General features: G+C 40.3%; 1 protein-coding gene across 4 annotated transcripts in view; it reads right to left on the bottom strand.

Annotated features, from left to right (window-relative positions):
• Positions 1 to 20,397, bottom strand: part of TMCO4 (transmembrane and coiled-coil domains 4) — a 97,000-nt gene that overhangs the window by 7,906 nt on the left and 68,697 nt on the right. For all 4 annotated transcript variants that reach the window (XM_031962728.1, XM_031962730.1, XM_031962729.1 and 1 more), the window contains one exon: positions 1,306 to 1,423. In XM_031962728.1, coding sequence (XP_031818588.1) covers positions 1,306 to 1,423 — 118 coding nt within the window. The remainder of the gene's footprint in view (positions 1 to 1,305; positions 1,424 to 20,397) is intronic.

The raw sequence follows: 20,397 nt of genomic DNA, 5'->3' as shown, positions 1-20,397 counted from the left end.
CAGACAGTAAGTGTCTGAGGCTGGATTTGAATTCAGGTTCTCCTGATTCCCGGGCTGGGCCTCTATCCACTGAGCCATTTGGCTGCCCCAACAGCATCATTCTGAAGTAGTTTCTCTCTTTTCATGGTCAGGCCCATTGACTGCCATCTCCAATTCTCATCACGGCAGGGGCTCAGAATTACAGAATCTCAGGATATAACGAGCCTTAAGTGGGTCTCTGATTGCACCCAAAACTAGACATTATGAAGCTTTTTTATTAACCACCAGAAAAGCAATCATCTTTTCTGGCGTTTTCTTGAAAACCCCAGAAAACTTCCCAAGGCAGACCAATCTATTTGGGAATAGCTTTCTGCTGGTAGCACAATGCTTGGCACACAGCAGGCACTTACTAAATATTTATTGATTGGCTGTAGGAAGTTTTTCCTGGTTTCATGCTTAATATCCCTTTTTGGTGACTTCCTCTCCACCCCCACCCATATCCATTTTTTCCTTCTTCTATCCTCCAGGACTCCCAACAAGGCTAAATCCCCCCAATTTATCCTATTGTGTCCCTCCCCCACTCTCACCCTTCCCCAAAGTCCTCTTTTTTTCTGGGCTGTCCATCCCCAGTTCCTTTATACTATCTTCCTATGTAACATACTCAAGGCCTTTGATCATGCAGGTTAGACTCCCCCACTCCAGCTCTAGATCAGCAGTTCTCAAGGTGTGATTCAGGAACTCCAGGGAGATCCAAAGACCCTTTCTGAGGGCCTCAAACTCAAATTATTTTCATAAAACTATTGACATTATAATTTCAAACATGGTAAAAGTCAAGAGATATAACCCATATAAACAAAAATTCTTTGGGGAGACATTTAATAATTTTTATTATTAAATTACTATATGTATATATATATAAATATTTTTATTTGTAATAAATAAAATTATATAATATAAATATACATATATTTATAAATACAATATTTATATAAGTTTGAGAACTATTGCTCTAGCTTATCACTATTGGTCCTAAAATGTGGCACCCAGAATAAACACAATATTCTCTGCATGCCCTGGTGGGGCAGAGGACAATTGGATGATTGCTTCCTTATTTCTACATGTAACTCCCAATCCTGTGAGCCTTTCTGGCTCCCACTGGACTCTGACAAGCCTGAAGTTCTTTCAGACACCCAGATCTCTTTTAGATGCTCTATTTCCCACCTTGGACCACTCTGAGGCTGGTTTTTGGAACCCAAGTTAAAAGATGACCTAGGATAGAATCAGGTCAGCTGGAGCTCACCCCACAGGAAACTAACCCAGACACACCTGGAGTAGCCATTGATGATCTTCCCGGACACCACCTTTGTGAAAGGCTTCCAGTACTTGGCTTCCCCTTCCACTGGTGCTCCCAAAAGGACAACGTCCTCGATGATCCCTTGGCAATCTGAGGGCAGAAACCACTGTCATAGTTAGCCATCCAGGGAGGGATTAATGTTAAAGAAACAGATGCAAATCTAGGTCTGAGTCTTAGGTCCAAGGAACCAGCACTGTTCTGGGGGGAGGCCTCCCAGAGCCCCATGGCTAGTAAGTGTCTGAGGCTGGATTTGAATTCAGGCCTTCCTGGCTCCAGGGCTAGTGTTCTATTTCATAACAGCGATGGTATTTTATGTTCTAAGGTTCTATGTTCCAAGGTTTCTTCTAATTTTAACATGCTATTTTTCTAGGGTGTTTTTTAAACAGCTATGATATTTTATGTTCTAAGGTTTCTGCTAGCTCTAATATTCTACATTCTAGGGTGTTTTTTTAATTAAAGCTTTTTATTTACAAAACATATGCATGGGTGATTTTCCAACATTGATCTTTGCAAAACCTTTTGTACCAAATTTCCCCTCCTTCCCCCCCATCCCCTCCTCCAGATGGCAGGTAGTCTAATACATGTTAAATATGTTAAAATACATGTTAAATCCAATATATGTCTACATATTTATACAGTTATTTTGCTGTACAAGAAAAATCGGATCAAGAAAGAAAAAAAAAAAAAAAACCTGAGAAAGAAAACAAAATGCAGGCAAACACCAACAGAAAAAGTGAAAATGCTATGTTGTGATCCACACTCTGTTCCCACAGTCCTCTCTCTGGGTGTAAATGGCTCTCTTCATCACTGAACAATTAGAACTGGTTTGAATCACCTCACTGTTGAAGAGAGTCACATCCATCAGAATTGATCATCATATAATTTTGTTGTTGCTGTGTATAATAATGCCCTGATTCTGCTCATTTCATGTAATTCTTTCCCAGCCTCTCTAAAATTATCCTGCTGATCGTTTCTTACAGAACAATAATATTCTATAACATTCATGTACCATAACTTATTCAGCCATTTCCCAATTGATGAGCATCCACTCAGTTTCCAGTTTCTTGCCATTGCAAAAAAAAAAAAAATTTTTGGCAAATATGGGTCCCTTTCCCTTTTTTAGTATCTCTTTGTGGTATAAGCCCAGTAGTAACACTGCTGCATCAAAGGGGATGCACAGCTTGATAACTTTCTGAGCATAGTTCCAAATCGCTTTTCAGAATGGTTGGATTCCTTCAAAATTCCACCAATAATGTATCAGTGTCCCAGTTTTCCCACGTCCCCTCCAACATTCGTCATTATCTTTTCCTGTCATCTCAGCCAATTTTAGAGGTATGTGTGATATCTCAGAGTCATCTTAATTTACATTTCTCTGATCAGTAGTGATTTGGAGCACCTTTTCATATGACTGCAAATCCTTTGACCATTTATCAACTGGAGAATGGCTTGATTTCTTATAAATTTGAGTCAATTCTCTATATATTTTAGAAATGAGGACTTTATCAGAACTTTTGGATGCAAAAAATGTTTTCCCAATTTATTGCTTCCCTTCTAATCTTGTCTGCATTAATTTTGTTTATACAAAAACTTTTTAACCTGATATAATCAAAGTTATCTATTTTGTGATCAATAATGACCTCTAGTTCTTTGATCACAAATTCTTCCTCCTCCACAGGTCTGAGAGATAAACCATCCTATGTTCTTCTAATTTGTTTATAATCTCATTTTTTATGTCTAGATTATGAACCCATTTCAACCTTATCTTGGTACATGGTGTTAGGTATGGGTCAGTGCCTAGTTTCTGCCATACTAGTTTCCAATTTCCCAGCAGTTTTTGTCAAATAGTGAATTCTTATCCCAAAATCTGAGGTCTTTGGATTTGTCAAACACTAGATTGCTATAATTGACTATTTTATTCTGTGAGCCTAACCTATTCCCCTGATCAACCTCTCTATTTCTTAGCCAGTTCCAAATGGTTTTGCTAACTGCTGCTTTATAATATGGTTTTAGATCTGGTACAGCTAGGCCACCTTCATTTGCTTTTCTCTTCATTAATTCCCTTGAAATTCTTGACCTTTTCTTCTTCCACATGAATTTTGTTATTATTTTTTCTAGGCTAGTAAAATAGTTTTTTTCTGATTGGTATAGCACTAAACTAGTTTAGAGTATCGTCATCTTTATTATATTTGCTTGACCTATCCACGAGCACTTGATATTTTTCCAGTTGCTTACATCTGACTTTATTTGTGTGGAAATTGTTTTGTAGTTTTTCTCATATGGTTCCTGACTTCCTTGGCAGATAGAATCCCAGATATTTTGTATGAATGCTGATCACTTCTTATAGAACAATAATATTCCATAATATTCATACACCATAACTCACACTCAGCCATTCTCCAGTTGATGGGCATCCACTCAGTTTCCAGTTTCTGGCCACTACAAACATTTTTGCACATGTGGGTAAGGGGGATAGTTTCAAAGGAAACTGGAAGGGACTCTATATAATGCAGAGAGAAGCTAGCAGACCTAGGAAATTTATACAATGATAGCAATATTACAGAGAAAAACAACTTTGATTCCAACCAACACAATGAAAAATCATCAGTTCAAAAGTACTGACATTTGAAATCTTGACTTCAAGGCTGGTGCTCTAACCACTGCACCAACTAGCTGCCCCCTAAATGGGTCTTTTTGTAACTCCTACCCAGTGCTCCTCAATCTGCCCTTTAGAGGCAAAAGGCCTAAAACATCTTCCACATGTAATCTCTTCAGATCTTGAAGAATATGACTCCAAATCCAGCCTTAACATCCATAATTCCTTCAATCCCTTCCCACATGGTACCGTCTCAAGACCATCTCTCTTGGGGCGTCCCTGGTCTATCGATGGCCCTCTGGAAATTACAAATTAGGGCTGATGACCAGTGTGTCTCAGGGTCAGAGGAAAAAAGCTCCCTAGCTAGCAATGGTAACTGGGGGCAACACGAATCGTTCCCAGCCTGAGAGGGATGAGGTCTCTGGAGGCCTCTGTAAGCCCCCAAATCTGACATTTCCTCCCTGGAGGGGAAAACAGTGATCCACATCACCAATATTGCATTGAAGCTAATACAGAGTTTATATCAATTACACAGTCAAGGAGACAGTACTCGTATCCCCGTTTCACAGATTGGGAAACTGAGGCCCAAAGGAACGTCATTTGTCCAAGATCATATATTCAGTTATCCCCTAGCTCTTAGCCCTGTGATTAAGTCTGGAGACAGTGCACTATCCATCCAGATATTATGCTTCCAAAGTTCTTTCTTCTAGCTAGACTTGACATGGACTTGACAGTTAAGGAGGACGGGACTTCTATGATATCAACCAACAAGCATTTATTAAGCACCTACTGTGTATGAGGCCAGGTAAGATTTCCACAGGGAAGAGGGAAAATTGCATGTGGAGGCTTGTTGGGACACCTCCTTTTGAGAATTCATGAACAAGCCACAGGGACTTTGAGCCTTGTGGCAGAGGTATTACAAAATAGGATTGGAAACAAAGATACTACACAAAGCTGATCATCACACCTCTACCACTGTTCCCGGGCCCTGGGCCGTTGAATTTTGGCTCAGATTCCTTATGAAAGCCCCAGGAATTGAGCTCAAGGAGATCGAAGAAATAGTTAAGAACAAAAGGGAAGCACCAGGACATCAGCAATATAGATAATATAATCTGTTATAATATAGATATAGAGATTATAGATATAGATAATATATATTATATGTAATAAATATAGATAATATGTTATAATATAGGTAAGTAGAACAGGAAGGGACCAAGCACTGAAAGGAAACAAGCATTTATTAAAATGCCTACTATGACTGTGCTAAAGACTTTACAAATACATTTCACTGGATCCTGACCCTGGGAGGGAAGTGCTATTATTACCCCCAATTTAAAATTGGGGAAACTGAGGCAATCAAACGTAAGTGACTTGCCCAAGATCATACAATCAGTGAATGAAGCTGGATCTGAACTGTTCTTCCTAACTACAGGCCCTATCTCTAAGGAAAGGACCTTAGAGACCATCAACTATAATTATCTTATTTTACAGATGAGGAAACTGAGGCTGAGCAGTAGAAGATGCATTCCCACAGAATTACTGGGCATCTGAGAGAGGCCTTCTTGACTGTCAGTCAGGAATTCTCTTTGCAGCAGCTCTTCTGCTTGATGACGCTCTGGTCCCCACTTCTCTGGGTAATTGATCATAGTCACACTCGCCTGTGTCTCCTGCCAGCATCTCCATCACCTTCTGGGTGACCCCCAACTCCAGCCCTTTGGAGAATGAAGTGCTGGATGACTCACAGCCCCACAATAATACCTTGAATGTCGTGAAAAATGGGCTTTTGTTTGTGGGAGAAGATTGGGGTCATTAAAGGCACTTGGCAATTTCCAAGAGGCAGCCTGCTTCCATTTGTTCGGTTCTGGATACGATTCATTCTTTGTGTAATTACTTCTGATGGATGAGCCATAAGGGTGTCCTCCCAACCCCACCACATGTCACAGCAGCTTCCTCCACTACGTTTTTTTACCAATATATTTACATTACAAATATATTAATATCATAGATTATCTCAATAACATTATATAGTAATAACATTATATAATATATTTTATGATAATTAATATTATATAGTTACATATAATTAAATTATAAAGAGATACGGCACAGTATGTCAGTGAATGGGAAGAAGGGCTGGGCTTGTGATTTCATTGGTATAGAAGATGCTTGGGTGGACAAACTCCTTCTATCAATATGAGTCAGTACCTTCTTGGCTGCTCACAGCATTCCCACTGAGAGGCTGAGATCTGCTCAGAGACATACAGCCACGATGTGTCAGAGACAGGATTCGAAGGCAAGTCTTTCTGGCTTTGAGGTCAATTTTCTATTGACCACATCAATTTACTCTACTTGAGAAGAGGAAGAGAAAAAAGAGACAGACAGGTAGACAGACATTTGATCTACCTCAGTTTCCCCAATTGTAAATTGGGGGTAAGAAAGTTCTGAATTCAAATCTTGACCTTCTAACACTTGCTCCCTCCCAGTACCTCAGGCCATTTTCTAAGCCCATTAACTTGTTGCATTAATTAGTGAGGGAATTTCCACATTAGAACTAACTTTCTTTCTTTCTTTCTTTCTTTCTTTCTTTCTTTCTTTCTTTCTTTCTTTCTTTCTTTCTTTCTTTTTCTTTCTTTCTCTCTCTCTCTCTCTCTCTCTCTCTCTCTCTCTCTCTCTCTTCCTTCCTTCCATTCAATATATTTGTTTTCAAAATGTATGCAAATATAGTTCACCCTGGCAAAACCTTATGTTCCAAATTTTTCTCCCTCTCTTCCCCCCTTGCTCCATCCCCTAGATAGCAAGTAAACCAATATATGTTAAACATGTGCAGTTCTTCTAAACATATTTCCACAATTATCATGCTGCACAAGAAGTCAGATCAAAAAGGAAAAAAATTAGAGAAAAAAACAGACAAACAAACAACAAAAAGATGAAAATACTATGTTGTGATCCACATTCAGTCCCTATGGACGTCTTTCTGGATATAGATGGTTCTCTCTATCACAAATCTCTTGGTATTGACCTGAATCATCTCAATGTTGAAAAGAGCCATGTCCATCAGAATTGATCATTGTATAATCTTGTTCTTATTGTGTCCAGTGATCTCTTGGTTCTGCTCATTTCACTCAGCATCAGTTCCTGTAAGTCTCTCCAGGCCTCTCTGAAATCATCCTGCAGATCATTTCTTACAGAACAGTAATATTCCATTTTCATGTACCATTATTTATTCATCCACTCCCCGATAAAGGACATCCACTCATCAGTTTCCAGTTTCTTGCCACTACAGAAAGGACTGCCACAAACATTTTTGCACATGTGGGTCCCTTTCCCTTTTTTATGATTTCTCTGTGATACAGATGCAGTAGAGACACTGCTGGGTCAAAGGTATACACAGTTTCATAGCCCTTTGGGCATAGTTCCAAATTGCTCTCCAAAATGGTTGGATCTGTTCACAACTCCACTGACGATGTATTAGTGTCCCAGTTTTCCCACATCCCCTCTAATATTTATCATTATTTTTTCCTATCATTGTAACCAATCTGAGAGGTGTGTACATTAGAAATTTTTTATGCTGATAAAGCCATAGATCCAGGACTATCCTTCCCTCAAATATATAAATATATATGAAAATATATGAAGTAAATTTCAGTGTACCATAGGGACATGAGCTAATATTGTTTGTTTTGTTTCTTGTTTCTTCTTCTTTTTACAATAGGACCAATGACATCACGAGGAAACAAAGCTAAGAGATAGAAGGGACCTTAGAAAGCCAGCACTTTAGACTACGATCTCTTCATTTTACAAACATTTTTCTCGCTCTTTGAAATAGTCAGTGAGTTACAGCTGGGACGTGACCCCTCCCCTGATCTTCTGTCTCAGAATCCCTCCCTGGATCCCAAAGAGCCAGGTTCTAGGGTCCAGGGTATTTGCAGCCGCATCCTGAATCAGCGGAACCATCTGGGGAGGAAATCTGGGAAGAGCCGAATTTCCTCTCTAGGATAGATCATCGTAGCTCAACAGCTCTGATGTGCAGCATCGCCTTGGTGATGACACTTGGCTGGTGGCCCCCAAGGAAGGGAGGCATGCTGTGAGGGCACTGCCAGCTCACTCTCTCTTCCCAAGAATTAATATGTCCTTTGTCCTCAAGCAGTGAGTTTACTGTCACATAAAATCATCTCTCTCCTGCCTACCCCTGGGGTGCAGACGAATAAACTGCGTCAGGGAATCTATTTCTGCAGTACTTTAAGGGAGGGAGGCAGGGCCATTATTATAATACCCATTTTTGCAGATGGGGAAGCCGAGGTTCATGGAAGGATTTGTTCGGGTTTGTATACTTAGGGCTTGGATTTGAATTCAGATCTGGGGAATATGGAAGGAGAAGAAAAGACTTGGAATGGAGGCTGTGGGGTGGTGATAGTGGTCTTTAAATATATGAAGGGCTGTTCCTGGGAAGAAGGATGAGATTTATTCTGCTAGGTTCCAGAGGATAAAACCAGTTATGATGGATGGGAACTGAAAACAAGTGAAGAGAAGCTTGGCCATAAGGAAAAACTTCCTCCCAGTTATAACTGGTATATAATTATACCAGTACAGTTTTCCGCATTGCTGGGACTCTTAGCCCAGTATTGTGTTTTTTGTTTTTGTTTTTTTGTTGTTCAGATATTTTTCCATTGCATCCGACTCTTTGTGAACCCCACTTGGGGTTTTCTTGACAAAGACAGAGGGCAATGAGTCATTTCCTTCTTCAGATCATTTTACAGATGAGGAAATGGAGGCAAGCAGGATGAAGTGACTTGCCCAAGATCACTGGCACAGACAGACTGTCTGAGGCTGGATCTGAACTCAGGACTTCCTGATTCCAGGCCAGAGCTCTATGTGCTGCACCACCTAGCTGCCCCTATGTTCTGTCTATTGCAGTAGTAAAAGACTCCCAAGGATGACTCCTTTCTAAAGAGAAGCATCCCATCATTAGTCCAGCTTCCCCTTATGTACTCTGCTTTCCATCTAGAATGTATGCTCCTTGAGGAAGGCACCATCTTGCTTACTTACATTTGTATCTCTAGCATTTAGCACAGTGCCTGGCACATAAAAAGGGTTAATAAATATTCTATCTATCTATTCATCCATCCATCCATCCATTTATCTTGACACCAATAAATCAACAAGCATTTATTAATCACCTACTATATGCTGTCTTGTCACTTGCAACCCCACATGGTATCTTGTAACTGAATATGGGGGTTGTGAAATTATGATTTATTATGAGTAAATGTTTGATTTGTATACCTGTTTTATATACCTATATATCTGGATCACATAAAAATTTCTCAGGCAAAAAGGTTCATGAGTGGGAAAAGTTTCAGAAGCCCTGTGCTAGAATATGGATATACAAAGACAAAAGTGAAACAAGTCCTGCCCTCAAGGAGTTTATATTCCACCTGGGGAGATAATATGAACACACCGAGGGCAGCTCACTGCCGGGCCTGTGGTCTGGAAGACCTGAGTTAAGATCCTGCCTCAGACACTTCCTACTGAGTGATCCTGGGCAAGTCACTTCGCTGTTTGCCTCAGTTTCCTTCTGTGTAAAAATGAGCTGGAGAAGGAAATGGTAAACCATCCCAGTCTCTCTGACAAGAAAACTCTCAATTTTTTGACGTGACAAACAACTGAACAACATCAATAACCACAAAAATTACACAAAGCTTCCTTACACAGGAAGACATTAGAAGGGAAGGCTGCCCCTGAGCTGAGCTTCGGAGGACTTGGGATTCTCTGAGCAGAAGCAGGTGAGGAAGGCATTTGAGGCAGGGGAGAGACATCATACCAAGACCCAGAGATGAAGCAGGATGTTGAATGGGTGGTCAGTTTGTGGAGGCGGAAGGGAGCGTGAAGGGGAGTCCTGTAGAAGGGGCCAGGGATTGGAACAAGAGGTTTGGCTGTAAAGTTACCCATGTATATATCATGTAAATAAAAGGCTATTAAATAAAAAAAAAAAAAGAAGGGGCCAGGGTATTAAAAAACAAATAAGGGCATTTATATGTGATCCTAGAGGCTGTGGGGGACTGATATGGAAAGCGAGGATGGAACCGAGCTGTCAGGGGCCGAACAAGAGCATCTCATACCCCGACTGATCTGTGAGGGATCTGGCTTTTCACACTGGACACCTTAAAGTGAGACGTATTTATAATCAGGGCTCCAGTTGCTTTAGCCTGGTCCCTCTCCTTTCCAGGCTGGGAAGGCAGCATCACCCAGAAGGCCTTGATTTGTCAACAGAGAGTCTATTGGTCTGTAGAAACCAAAGCAGCTGCCCTCTGATGGGCTGAAAAGAGGGATTTCTCTCTACTTGGCAGGAGGCAGCGTCTGCAGGCAGTGATAAGACCGGGAACCTGATGAGGTAATTGCCTTTTGTCAGTGGGCCCAGGCAACATGCCTTGGAGGAAGGAATATAAAGCACCCACTGAGATGTACAAAATGAGAGAGAGAGAGAAAGAGAAAGAGGATGTCAGAGACAGAGAGACAGATAGACAGATAGACAGACAGAAGGAGCCAGAAAGAGACAGAGACAGGCAGAGACAGACAGAGAGAGAGACAGAGAGACAGAGACAGAGAGAGAGAGACAGAGAGAGAGACAGAGAGAGAGAGAGAGACAGAGAGAGAGAGAGAGGAGACATATAGAGAGGGAAAGACAGACAGAGACAGAGACAAAGATAGAAACAGAAAGACACAGAGAATATTTTCTACCATTTCCCCTCTTCAGGAATGAGATTGATATTAGAAAAAATAATTCAGAAGATAGAATTTTAGACCAGGAAGGGCCCTTATTAGGACAGTCAGTTTTAGTCTGTAGAATGTCTGATTAAACAGTTTCTTAGCATATGAAATGTCAGAATTGGGAAGGGCCTTCAAACACAGACTATCAGAGCTTGGAGGGCCCTTTGGTTCACCCAGTCAACTTTGATATTTTATATCTAGGGAAACAGAGGCCAAGAAGGGCCAAGACACATGTTGAGGGTCACAAAGTAGTAGGTAGGAATGAGAACTCTCATGTTCTGATTTAAGTCTGTACTTACCTATATACATACTGGAGCAGCTAAGTGGCTCAGTGGATAGTGCATTAGTCTTAGAGTCATGAAGACTCATCTTTTTGAGTTCAAATCCAGCCTCAGACACTTATCTTTGCAATCCTGGGCAAGTCTCTGCACCCGTTTGCCTCAATTTTCCCATATGTAAAATGAACTAGAAAAGGAAATGATTAACTACTCTCTACTATTTCTGCCAACCCCCCCCAAAAAAAACTTCAAATGGGGTCACAAAGAATTGGAAATGACTGAAATGACCAAATGGACATTGCACTTTTAGCCCCATTGCACCTCATTTCCCCCTACCCCACTTAGAACAGTGAAGAAAAAAACTCTTCACATGAGCGCACTGAGCAGACTCTTAATATATGCTTGTGGAATCCAAAGGACCATTTTAAAAGGTCAGATCCTCCCAGAATGTTGGTGACACTTAACACTTTGATGGCTCACGGGCAGTGAAGCAGGCCACGGGCCTAGCTGGCTCCCCCCAGAGATGTTGTGTCTTTGTCCGCCCTGGGGATGCAGGCAGGTGGCCATCGCTGCAGTGTCCCTCTGTGGGGGGGAACTCTGGGCCTTGGGAGGAGACAGAAGCCAAGCGGGCCGAGCTCCCTTCTCCCATCCTATTTTCACTGAATGGATGTCAGGGCTCATCTCCTCAGGAGAATGGCAGCCTTGCAGGAAGAGGGCACGTGTTCTTTTTGTGTCATTTATTTAATTTAATGGAAAAAGACACCAGAATATAATTTCTATGTTGCCGTTCTCTTTCTTTTCAGCTGAGTGATCATTCCATTTCTATAACAATTACAATAACAAAGGGCCAAAAGCAGACTGAAAATCATAGAATCAATGAATATTAGAGCTGGGAGGGCTGTGAAGAATGGGTGGGATAGTCCTTAAAAAGCACTTTAGAACCCAGGATGTCACAGCAAGGGGGCCTTAGATCCCAGGATGTCAGATAGGAGGGAACTTACAGAAGAGTCTTGGAGCTAGGAAGTATCATGGAATGTATGTCAGAATTGGAAAGGAGCTTGAAACACAGAATGTTGGAATGTTTAATGAAAGCAACCGCTCATCCTCAATAAATATGGGCTAGTTGATTAATATGTTGAATTCAATTACCAAAGGAAAGTTTCTTACAGAATTTCTTTCTTTATGGCTTTTGCAGTGGTTAAAACTAAGTGATTATGTAGCCAGATTCTAGCTTTTCCTCTATTTCAGATGCCAGGGTTTGACACAGAGAGTTTTAATGAAAAATTAGCTCCTTCTTATCTTGTGTTAAACAAGTTGATCACAGTGGCATATTAGCTCCATTCAAATTAGAGGACTGGATTAAATGATCTGTAAAGTCATTTCTGATTATAGCCTGTATTCTAAGGGCCCTCCCAGCTCTGACATACTCTGTTCTAAGGGCCCTCCCAGCTCCAACATTCTGTGAGTAAATTCACACTTGGGAATCCTCCATTCTCAGGGATAGTACAGATTCAGTGTGAGAAAAGAGTTCCCACCAGATGGCCTGTTACTAATGCAGCAATGTAAAAATTTTTAAAAAACCCCACTAAACTCTAGTTTAGGATTTGATTATTTTTTAGATATCATCCCATTGAGATGAGGACCATAGATCCATGGGCAGGGAGCCAGAGATATCAACTAGCCAATTCCAATTTATTTCAGATAGGGGAAAATGAGGCCCACAGAAAGGAAGTAACTTGGTCAAGATGCCAGTAAGTTAGTTATATGGTTAGCAATAAGTCAGTCAATAAACATTTATTAAGTGCCTACTAAGTATCAGGCACTTATATAAAATAAAGACAAAGGATAATCCCTGCCCTCAAAGAATTTCTAGTCTAATGGGATAGAAACATGCAAATGACTACATACAAACAAGACACAGGATAAATTGGAAATAATTCACAAAGGGAAGGCACTGGAATTAAGGATATCTGTGTGTGTATGTTTGTGTGTGTGTGTGTGTGCATTAATTAAATTAATTAATTAAAGAGTCAAACCAGGGATTGGTGATTGAGTTCAGTGTTTTTTGTACACGATGGAGTTAGGTGATAATGATGTCAGAAAGATATAAAAATCTAAGCAGATCTCAGAAATTTTGCCCAATTTTTTGTTTTAAACTGAAAATGCTTTGTGTTTTGTAGAAACAAAACGGGAGAACTGGAGACCAGACCATATAAAAAATCAATGAAAAGATCTGGGAATGTTTAACCTAGAAATAAGAAATCTGAGGGAAATATGATAAGTCTCTTCAAGTATGTTAGGGGATAAAGGGATTAGATGTGTCCAAAATAGGCCGCCTCTGGAGGTGGTGGTGGGCCACAAATGGAACTTTTAAAGCAAAGATTATATGGTCATCTGCTGGGAATATCGTAACTGAAGTTCTTATTCAGTTATGGGTCTCTGAGGCTCCTTTTGTTCTAAGATCTCTCCCAGCACTGACATTTTATTCTGCCAAAGTGTTTTTCCCTAAATCCAGATCTGACTACCCTTACTCAAACAACTCTGGTTGCTCCCTAGTGCCTCTAGGATCAGATCTAAATTTTTTTGCTTAGCCCTTCATCACTTGGTCCTAATGTAACTCTTGAGATGGGTAGAGGTTGTCCAGTACTAGCTTATTCATGAATAGGCAGATTAGTCAGTCTCCTTCCCTCATGGCTTCTTTGAGGTGTTATTATATTATTATATTATATATTATATTATTATTATTATTCAGAGTTCCATGAGAGGAGAAGGATTCTCTCCGACAGATCCCCTCCACAGCTTCCAGAGTCTCTGAAAGGTTTAAAGGAACCCTGGTGACCAGTGTTCTGGATAAGAATTAGGAAAAGGGGTCAAGTAACGGCTCAAAGAGATTGGAATCTAGTGACTCATTAGCAATTCCCTAAGTCTCAACTCTCTCATCTATAAGTATGAATTAGTCAAACAGCAAATATTCAAAAAATGATCATTTTTAATTCAATTTTATTTTATTTTCAAGTCTGCTTTTTTTACCCTCCTATCTCTTATTCCATTGAAATGAAAAAGCAAAACCTGCTAGAAAAGTTTACAGTCACTTAAAAGGAATTCCTCCATTTTTTATTCTTAAAATAAAAAAATCTGCCCTCAGTCTAGAGAGGAGCAGCCTGGTCCATCATGAGTCCTCTGGAACTGTGTTTGGTGACTGTGTTAAGGAAATTTCTAAGCCTTTCAAAGTTGTTTCAATAAACATTTATTGAGCACCTGCTTTGGACAGCTCTGGGCTCAGTGTAGAGAGAGTAGGGGAGTTTAGGCCTTCATTCCCTGTGGCCTATTAATGGTTCAGTAGAAGCAAATCTGTTATTGTTGCTCAGTCGTGTAGGACTTTCTATAACCCTGTTTGGGATTTTCTTGGCAAAGATATTGGAGAAGTTTGCCATTCCCTTCTCTAGCTCACTTTACAGGTGTGGAAACTGAGGCAAACCAGGTGCAGTGATTTGCCCAGGTGAGTCTTCTTCATTGTAAGCCCAGTGCTTTCTGCACTATGGCAGGACCTAGCTGCCACCACCACCACCACCACCAGCAGCAGCAGCAGCAGCAGCAACAACAGCAACAAAATCACTATAACTAAGGTTTGGACCCATGACTGTCCCACTGGAATGACTTTGACAAATAGAATAGTTTCTTCCTAAAAAAAAAAAAAAATCATCTGCAGACTTAATTGTCTCGAGCTTTAGCCACTGACAAGAGCTTCCCAGTTTCTAAAAGCACCAAATTAGTGCTCAATTAGTAGGTATTTCTCAGGCTGGACTGAGTTTCCACTACCATGAAAGTGACTGTACCCTTCTGACCAGGTGTACCACTCTCAGCAAACATGGAAGAGGAAAGAGCTGCATTCAAAGGCATCTTTGATAATAGTAATAATAGTAATAATAACCGCCAGCATTTATATAACGCTGTACGGTTTGCACAGCACTTTGCATATGTGAGCTCTTTGGACTTCAGTGTTCTAAACCGCAAAATACTGAGGTGGGCCAGAAGCTCTCTGTCACTGCGAGTGTTTGGGCAAAGGCTAGGAAAACACCTGTCAGGGAAGCTGTGGGTGGCTGGATGTGGGTGTGGGTGGGAGGTTGTGCGAGATGCCTGCTCTGAGCGAGGATGCTAGGATCTCTTTGTCTTCCTGCAAGGATAGCTCATCAAGCCACCTGCTCTACCTAATTTTGACTCAGTGAGCTCAGGTCTATTTTTATGACAGCTTGATCTGAGCTCCCTTCCTGATGATTTCCTAAATGATGAAACCATTTTTGTGCAAATGCATGGAAGAGAGGGGAAGAAAGCAATTTGGTTTCTAGAGCCCCAGTGCCATCTGTGAATGCCGCAAGACACAGCTGACTCAGGGACTTGGGCAGGGGCGGGAAACATCTTGCATCTTGGGTTCTAAGGTTGGAAAGGTCCTTGGAGAGCATTTCTCCCATTTTTTCCTTGCACAGATGAGACAGTAGCTCAGAATGGAGAATCCAATTGCTACAACTCACACAGTCAGTAAGTGACAGGACCGGAATTCAAAATCAGATCTCTTGACTCCAAAGCTAGTGTGCTTTTAATCCTATTATTTCCTTGGTTCCAGGAAGGAACTCAAGGCTTCCTTAGTCTATCTATTTCCTTTCCTCAAATTCTTACTCTGTGTTTTTATTTTTGACTAAGGGTCTAAATATTTAGCAGGAATCCCAGTAGTCTCAAGCTTGGCTTTTAGCAGGAGTGATCTATACATACAGAACTCGCTTAGGATTTGGGGTGCCTTTGGGTCTACTCACGCTGGATGTCTCATGAGGCAGAACCTCTGACAGCTGCTAGGTTTGATAGATCAATATCATTCTGTGATGGGGGAAATGCTATTCATTTACTTTTAAAAATGTATATGTCAGGTATAAATATGTATACATATATTGTATTTAACATATACTTTAACATATTTAACATGTATTGGTCTACCTGCCATCTAGGGGAGAGGGTGGAGGGAAGGAGGGGAAAAGTTGGAATAGAAGTGTTTGCAAGGGTCAGTGTTGAAAAATTACCCATGCATAGTTTTGTCAATAAAAAAATAAATAAATTATTAAAAATGTATATATGTCATCACATCTATTAGAATGCATACTCCTTGAGGGCAGGCACTGTGGGGTTGGGTTTTTTGTTTTTTTTTTTGCTCAGACTTTGTATCACCAGTGCTCAACACAGTGCCTGACACACAGTGCTAATAAATGTCTGCCACATACTGGCTTACAGATGAGGAAACTGAGGCACACAGGGATTAGGTGGCTTGTCCAAAATTACATCAAAGGTAGGATTTGGACTCAGGTCCTTTAACTTAATCCAAGTACTTTAGTACACTTTCTATTTTCCTATACTGTTTTAATGACAGATGTACTTAAGATTTGGTCTGCTTGGCCCTAAGTATAGAAATAGGAGAAATGGCAAAGAAGAAAATTTAAGCATTTGTGGCAGCCAGCAGCTTGGGATCAGAGACAATTCCACCACTGTATGAGAGACACAGTCATGAGAATTTGAGATCCATCAAAGTAATCACACATGTAAATATAAGAAAAATACAAATCAAAACAACTCTGCGTTTTCATCTTACATTCAGCAAATTGACAGAAGATGGAACTAGTCAACGTTAGAGGGATCGGGGAATGATAGGCACACTAGGATACTGTTTGTGGAATGGCCAAATGGTACTGTCATTTGAAATGCAATTTAAACTTTTATTAGTAAAGTGACTAAAATGTCCATATTCTTTGGTTCAGAGATTGCATTACTAAATCAAGATCCCAAGTTGGCCACTGAGAAGAAAAAGGTCCCCATACACATCAAAATATCTGTTACAGTATTTTTGTGATGATAAAGAATTTTGTGGGGCAACTAGATGGTGCAGTGGATAGAGCAACAGCCCTGAAATCAGGAGGACCTGAGTTCAAATCTGCCCTCAGACACTTAACACTTTCTTGCTGTGTGACCCTGGGCAAGTCACTTAATCCCAATTGCCTCAACAACCAAAAAAAAAAAAGAAAAAGAAAAGAAAGAATTTTGTGATTGTAAAGAAGTTTCTTAATGATTAGGGAATGGTTAAATAAATTATGGTTATGGTACATGAATTTGATGGAAAATTACTATTATAAGAATACACACACAAATCCAAAGTCAATGTTGCACAATGAGAAAGAACAAGCATGGCTCAAAAAAAAGGGAGATGAGAAGACATTTTCATCCTTCCCCTTTGAAGAGCCAGGAAGTCCACAATATTGTAGATTGCACTTATTTTCAGTCTTTTTCATTATATTGATCAGTATTGATCAGTTATTTTAAATCTGTCGATTTTATTTTATTTTTTTTTTGCTTTAAAAATACTATTTGTTACAAGGTATGACTTCTAGAGAGGGAAAAAGGGAAGGATATTAAGGAAATAAAAAACAACCATAAAAAGTTATTTAAAAATAAAGAATAGTAAATTAAAAAGTAACTAAGTATGATTATTATTATAAATTGGGCAACAGAATCAGGTTTCAAAAAGATCTCCAATGATCGGAGCAGTGGGTTGATTGTAACAAAATGAAATCTCACAGGGATAAATGTAAAGTCCTATACCTGTATTTAAAAAATCAATAGCAAAAGTATAAGATGTAGGAAGTGTGATTAGGCATAAGTTCATGTGTTGTTGTATGATTCAACAACCAAAAAAAAAAAATGTCTAAGCTTGGGCTTTGTTAACAGATGTGTTGTGTTTTCAACATGGGGAAAACATAGACATGTTGCTTCTGCATTTGACCAGGCTGTATCTGGCCTGTGTTCCAGTATAGGTGCTCCATTTTAAGAGGCAGAGGGACGAGCTGCAGAGTGCTTTAATTAAAGGAGGGAGACCAGGAAGAAAGCCATGCTAGATGAGGATCAGCTGAAAGAACAGGGATATTATAGCCTTAAGAAGAGAAGGTGGAGAGAAAATATGTCTGCTGCCTTTTCATATTTGAAGAAGCAGACAATCTGGGTTAAGGACCATGAATGAAAGTTACAGAAAAGCAATTTTTGGCTGAATAAAAGGCAGAGCTTACTAATAATCACAGATGAAAGAGATGGACTTGTTAAATTATTAGCTCCTTATCACCTGAAATGTTCCTGCATATGACTGATGGCCACCAGCTGAGGATGACAAAGAGAGGACGTCTGCATGAGCAATGTGACCAGATGACTTGTAAGGTCCCTTTAACCCAAATATTCTATTTAGCTTAAATAGTGCATACTGCCCAAGAGGGAAACTGACTGGACTACACTTATGCCATGTACATAGATGATGGCAGCCAGAGAGAGAGAGAGAGAGAGAGAGAGAGGGCGGGGGGCGGAGGGAGGGAGTGTTGTAAACTTTCATCCCCAAAATTTTGAGCTCAAGTTTTTAATTAGGGTCAATCACTGGGTCCAGTTGTCTATATTTGAAACCTTGGAGTTATATTTGACCCTTTCCTTTCTCTCCTCCACCATATCCAAGAGTGGCCCCAAACTGACAGTCTTTACTCCATAATATCTCTTGTATTTCATCCTCTTCCCTCCATTCATGTAACTACTAGTCTGGTTCCTCATCTTTCATCAGGATTACTGACAAGTCCCCCATTGATTTCCTTGTTTCTACTTTCTTCCTACCCCAATACAAAACAAAAAAACAAAACAACCAAATGAATATTTCCCAAACCAACTCCCTACTCAAAAATGGCTTCCGATTGCCTCTAGGACAAAACAGAAAAACCCTTAGACGGTCATTTAAAGCTCCCCACAATCTGGCTTTCTACTTTCCATGTTAGTCCCTTTTCACACTTTCCATTTAAGGCAAAGTGGTCTGTTAACTGTCATTTGAAAAAGAAATTCCATCTTCCTAACGTGGCAATATGTTTTAACACGATGGTACATGAAAAACCTAGATCAAATTGCTTGCCATCTTGGGGAGGGGAGAGGGAAAGGAGTGGGGGAAAAGAATTTGGAACTCATAAATCTTATACAAAATGAATGTCAAAAACTATTTTTACATATAACTGGAAAAAACAAAATACTATATACAAAAGAAAAAAGAAATTCCATCTTCTCCCTTCGTGATTTTGTGGTTTTGCATGTCTGCTCAGATGCTACCCTCTTACACAATTCCTTCCTTGCTCTCCTTTGTCTCCAGTTATTATTATTATTATTATTATTATTATTTGCTGAGGCAGTTGGGGTTAAGTGACTTGCCCAGGGTCACACAGCCAGGAAGTATCAAGTGTCTGAGACCAGATTTGAACTCAGATCCTCCTGACTTAAGGCTGGTGCTCTATCCACTGCCCCACCTAGCTGCCCTGCTCTCCCCAGCTATTAACATCTCTCCCTTCTGATGGTACTTGATATTACTTTACATTTGATATTTAATTGCTCTTCTGTACCTCCCCACTGCCCACGGTGTGATGCTAATTTCCAATTCTTTGTAGACCATAAGATTCCATTGGGATGTGGATCGTAGCAGATGCTGCCATACACATCAGCACCCGTGGAATGCTGCTTTAAAAATATGGGCCTTTGTTTCCAGGAGAATCCAACGGGGAGAATCAAAGGGACCTCTGCAATTTCCTGAAGGTGATCCAGCTAGCTCACCTTCTCCTGTTCAATATTGGGACCAACTCACCGTTCATCTTTCTGCTCTCCTAGATATATACACACACATTCATACACAGATAAAACATGAATGGATAAGTAAGTGTACAGTCGTCCATCCAAATCCATGTCCTAATGTGGGCAACAACAGATGGGAGGCCCCAACATGGAAACAATGGAGAACTTTGAAGATGACAGGAGTAGAAGACATCATTCATGGCAGATGGGCTGCTCTAGTGGTAAGGGGTGTCAGGTGAAAGGCCAGAATGTTCTTGTGGTACCCTTGAGATGTCAGGAGAAATCAAGGAAGGCGTGTTGAGACATGAATGAGAGTATTGCACTGGATGGGTAGGCTGAGCTCTATGGCACTGGAGAGAACTTCCAAATCAATGAGATCACCCATCCCTGAGCATTTGAGAGCACATGTGTTACAGCCCCTTGTTAGAATGGAAACTCTTTCAGGGCAGGCATTATTTCATTTTTTATTTTTGTATCCTCAGTGCCTGCACACGGTAGACATTCAATAAATATTTGTTGAATGGAAACGAATAACTTGGGTGACTGTTGGAAGTTTTTCCTGTACTATAGAGCTCTCATCCCTCCCTGATATGATATTCTGACTCTATTCTGACATCTGAGGCTAAGCAGAAAAAGCTGGCTCCTTCCCTATTGCCTACAAACATTCCTATTTTCCCTAAGCCTGAAAAAAACCCAACCACCTCATTTGATCCTTCATATATCTCTTCTACTCTTTGTAGCTAAACCCC

This window comes from Sarcophilus harrisii, chromosome 3 (genome assembly GCF_902635505.1).
Source record: "Sarcophilus harrisii chromosome 3, mSarHar1.11, whole genome shotgun sequence".
NCBI lineage: Eukaryota > Metazoa > Chordata > Mammalia > Dasyuromorphia > Dasyuridae > Sarcophilus > Sarcophilus harrisii.
The sequence above is the reverse complement of the archived record's forward strand: the minus strand, read 5'-3'. Positions and strand labels throughout refer to the sequence as shown.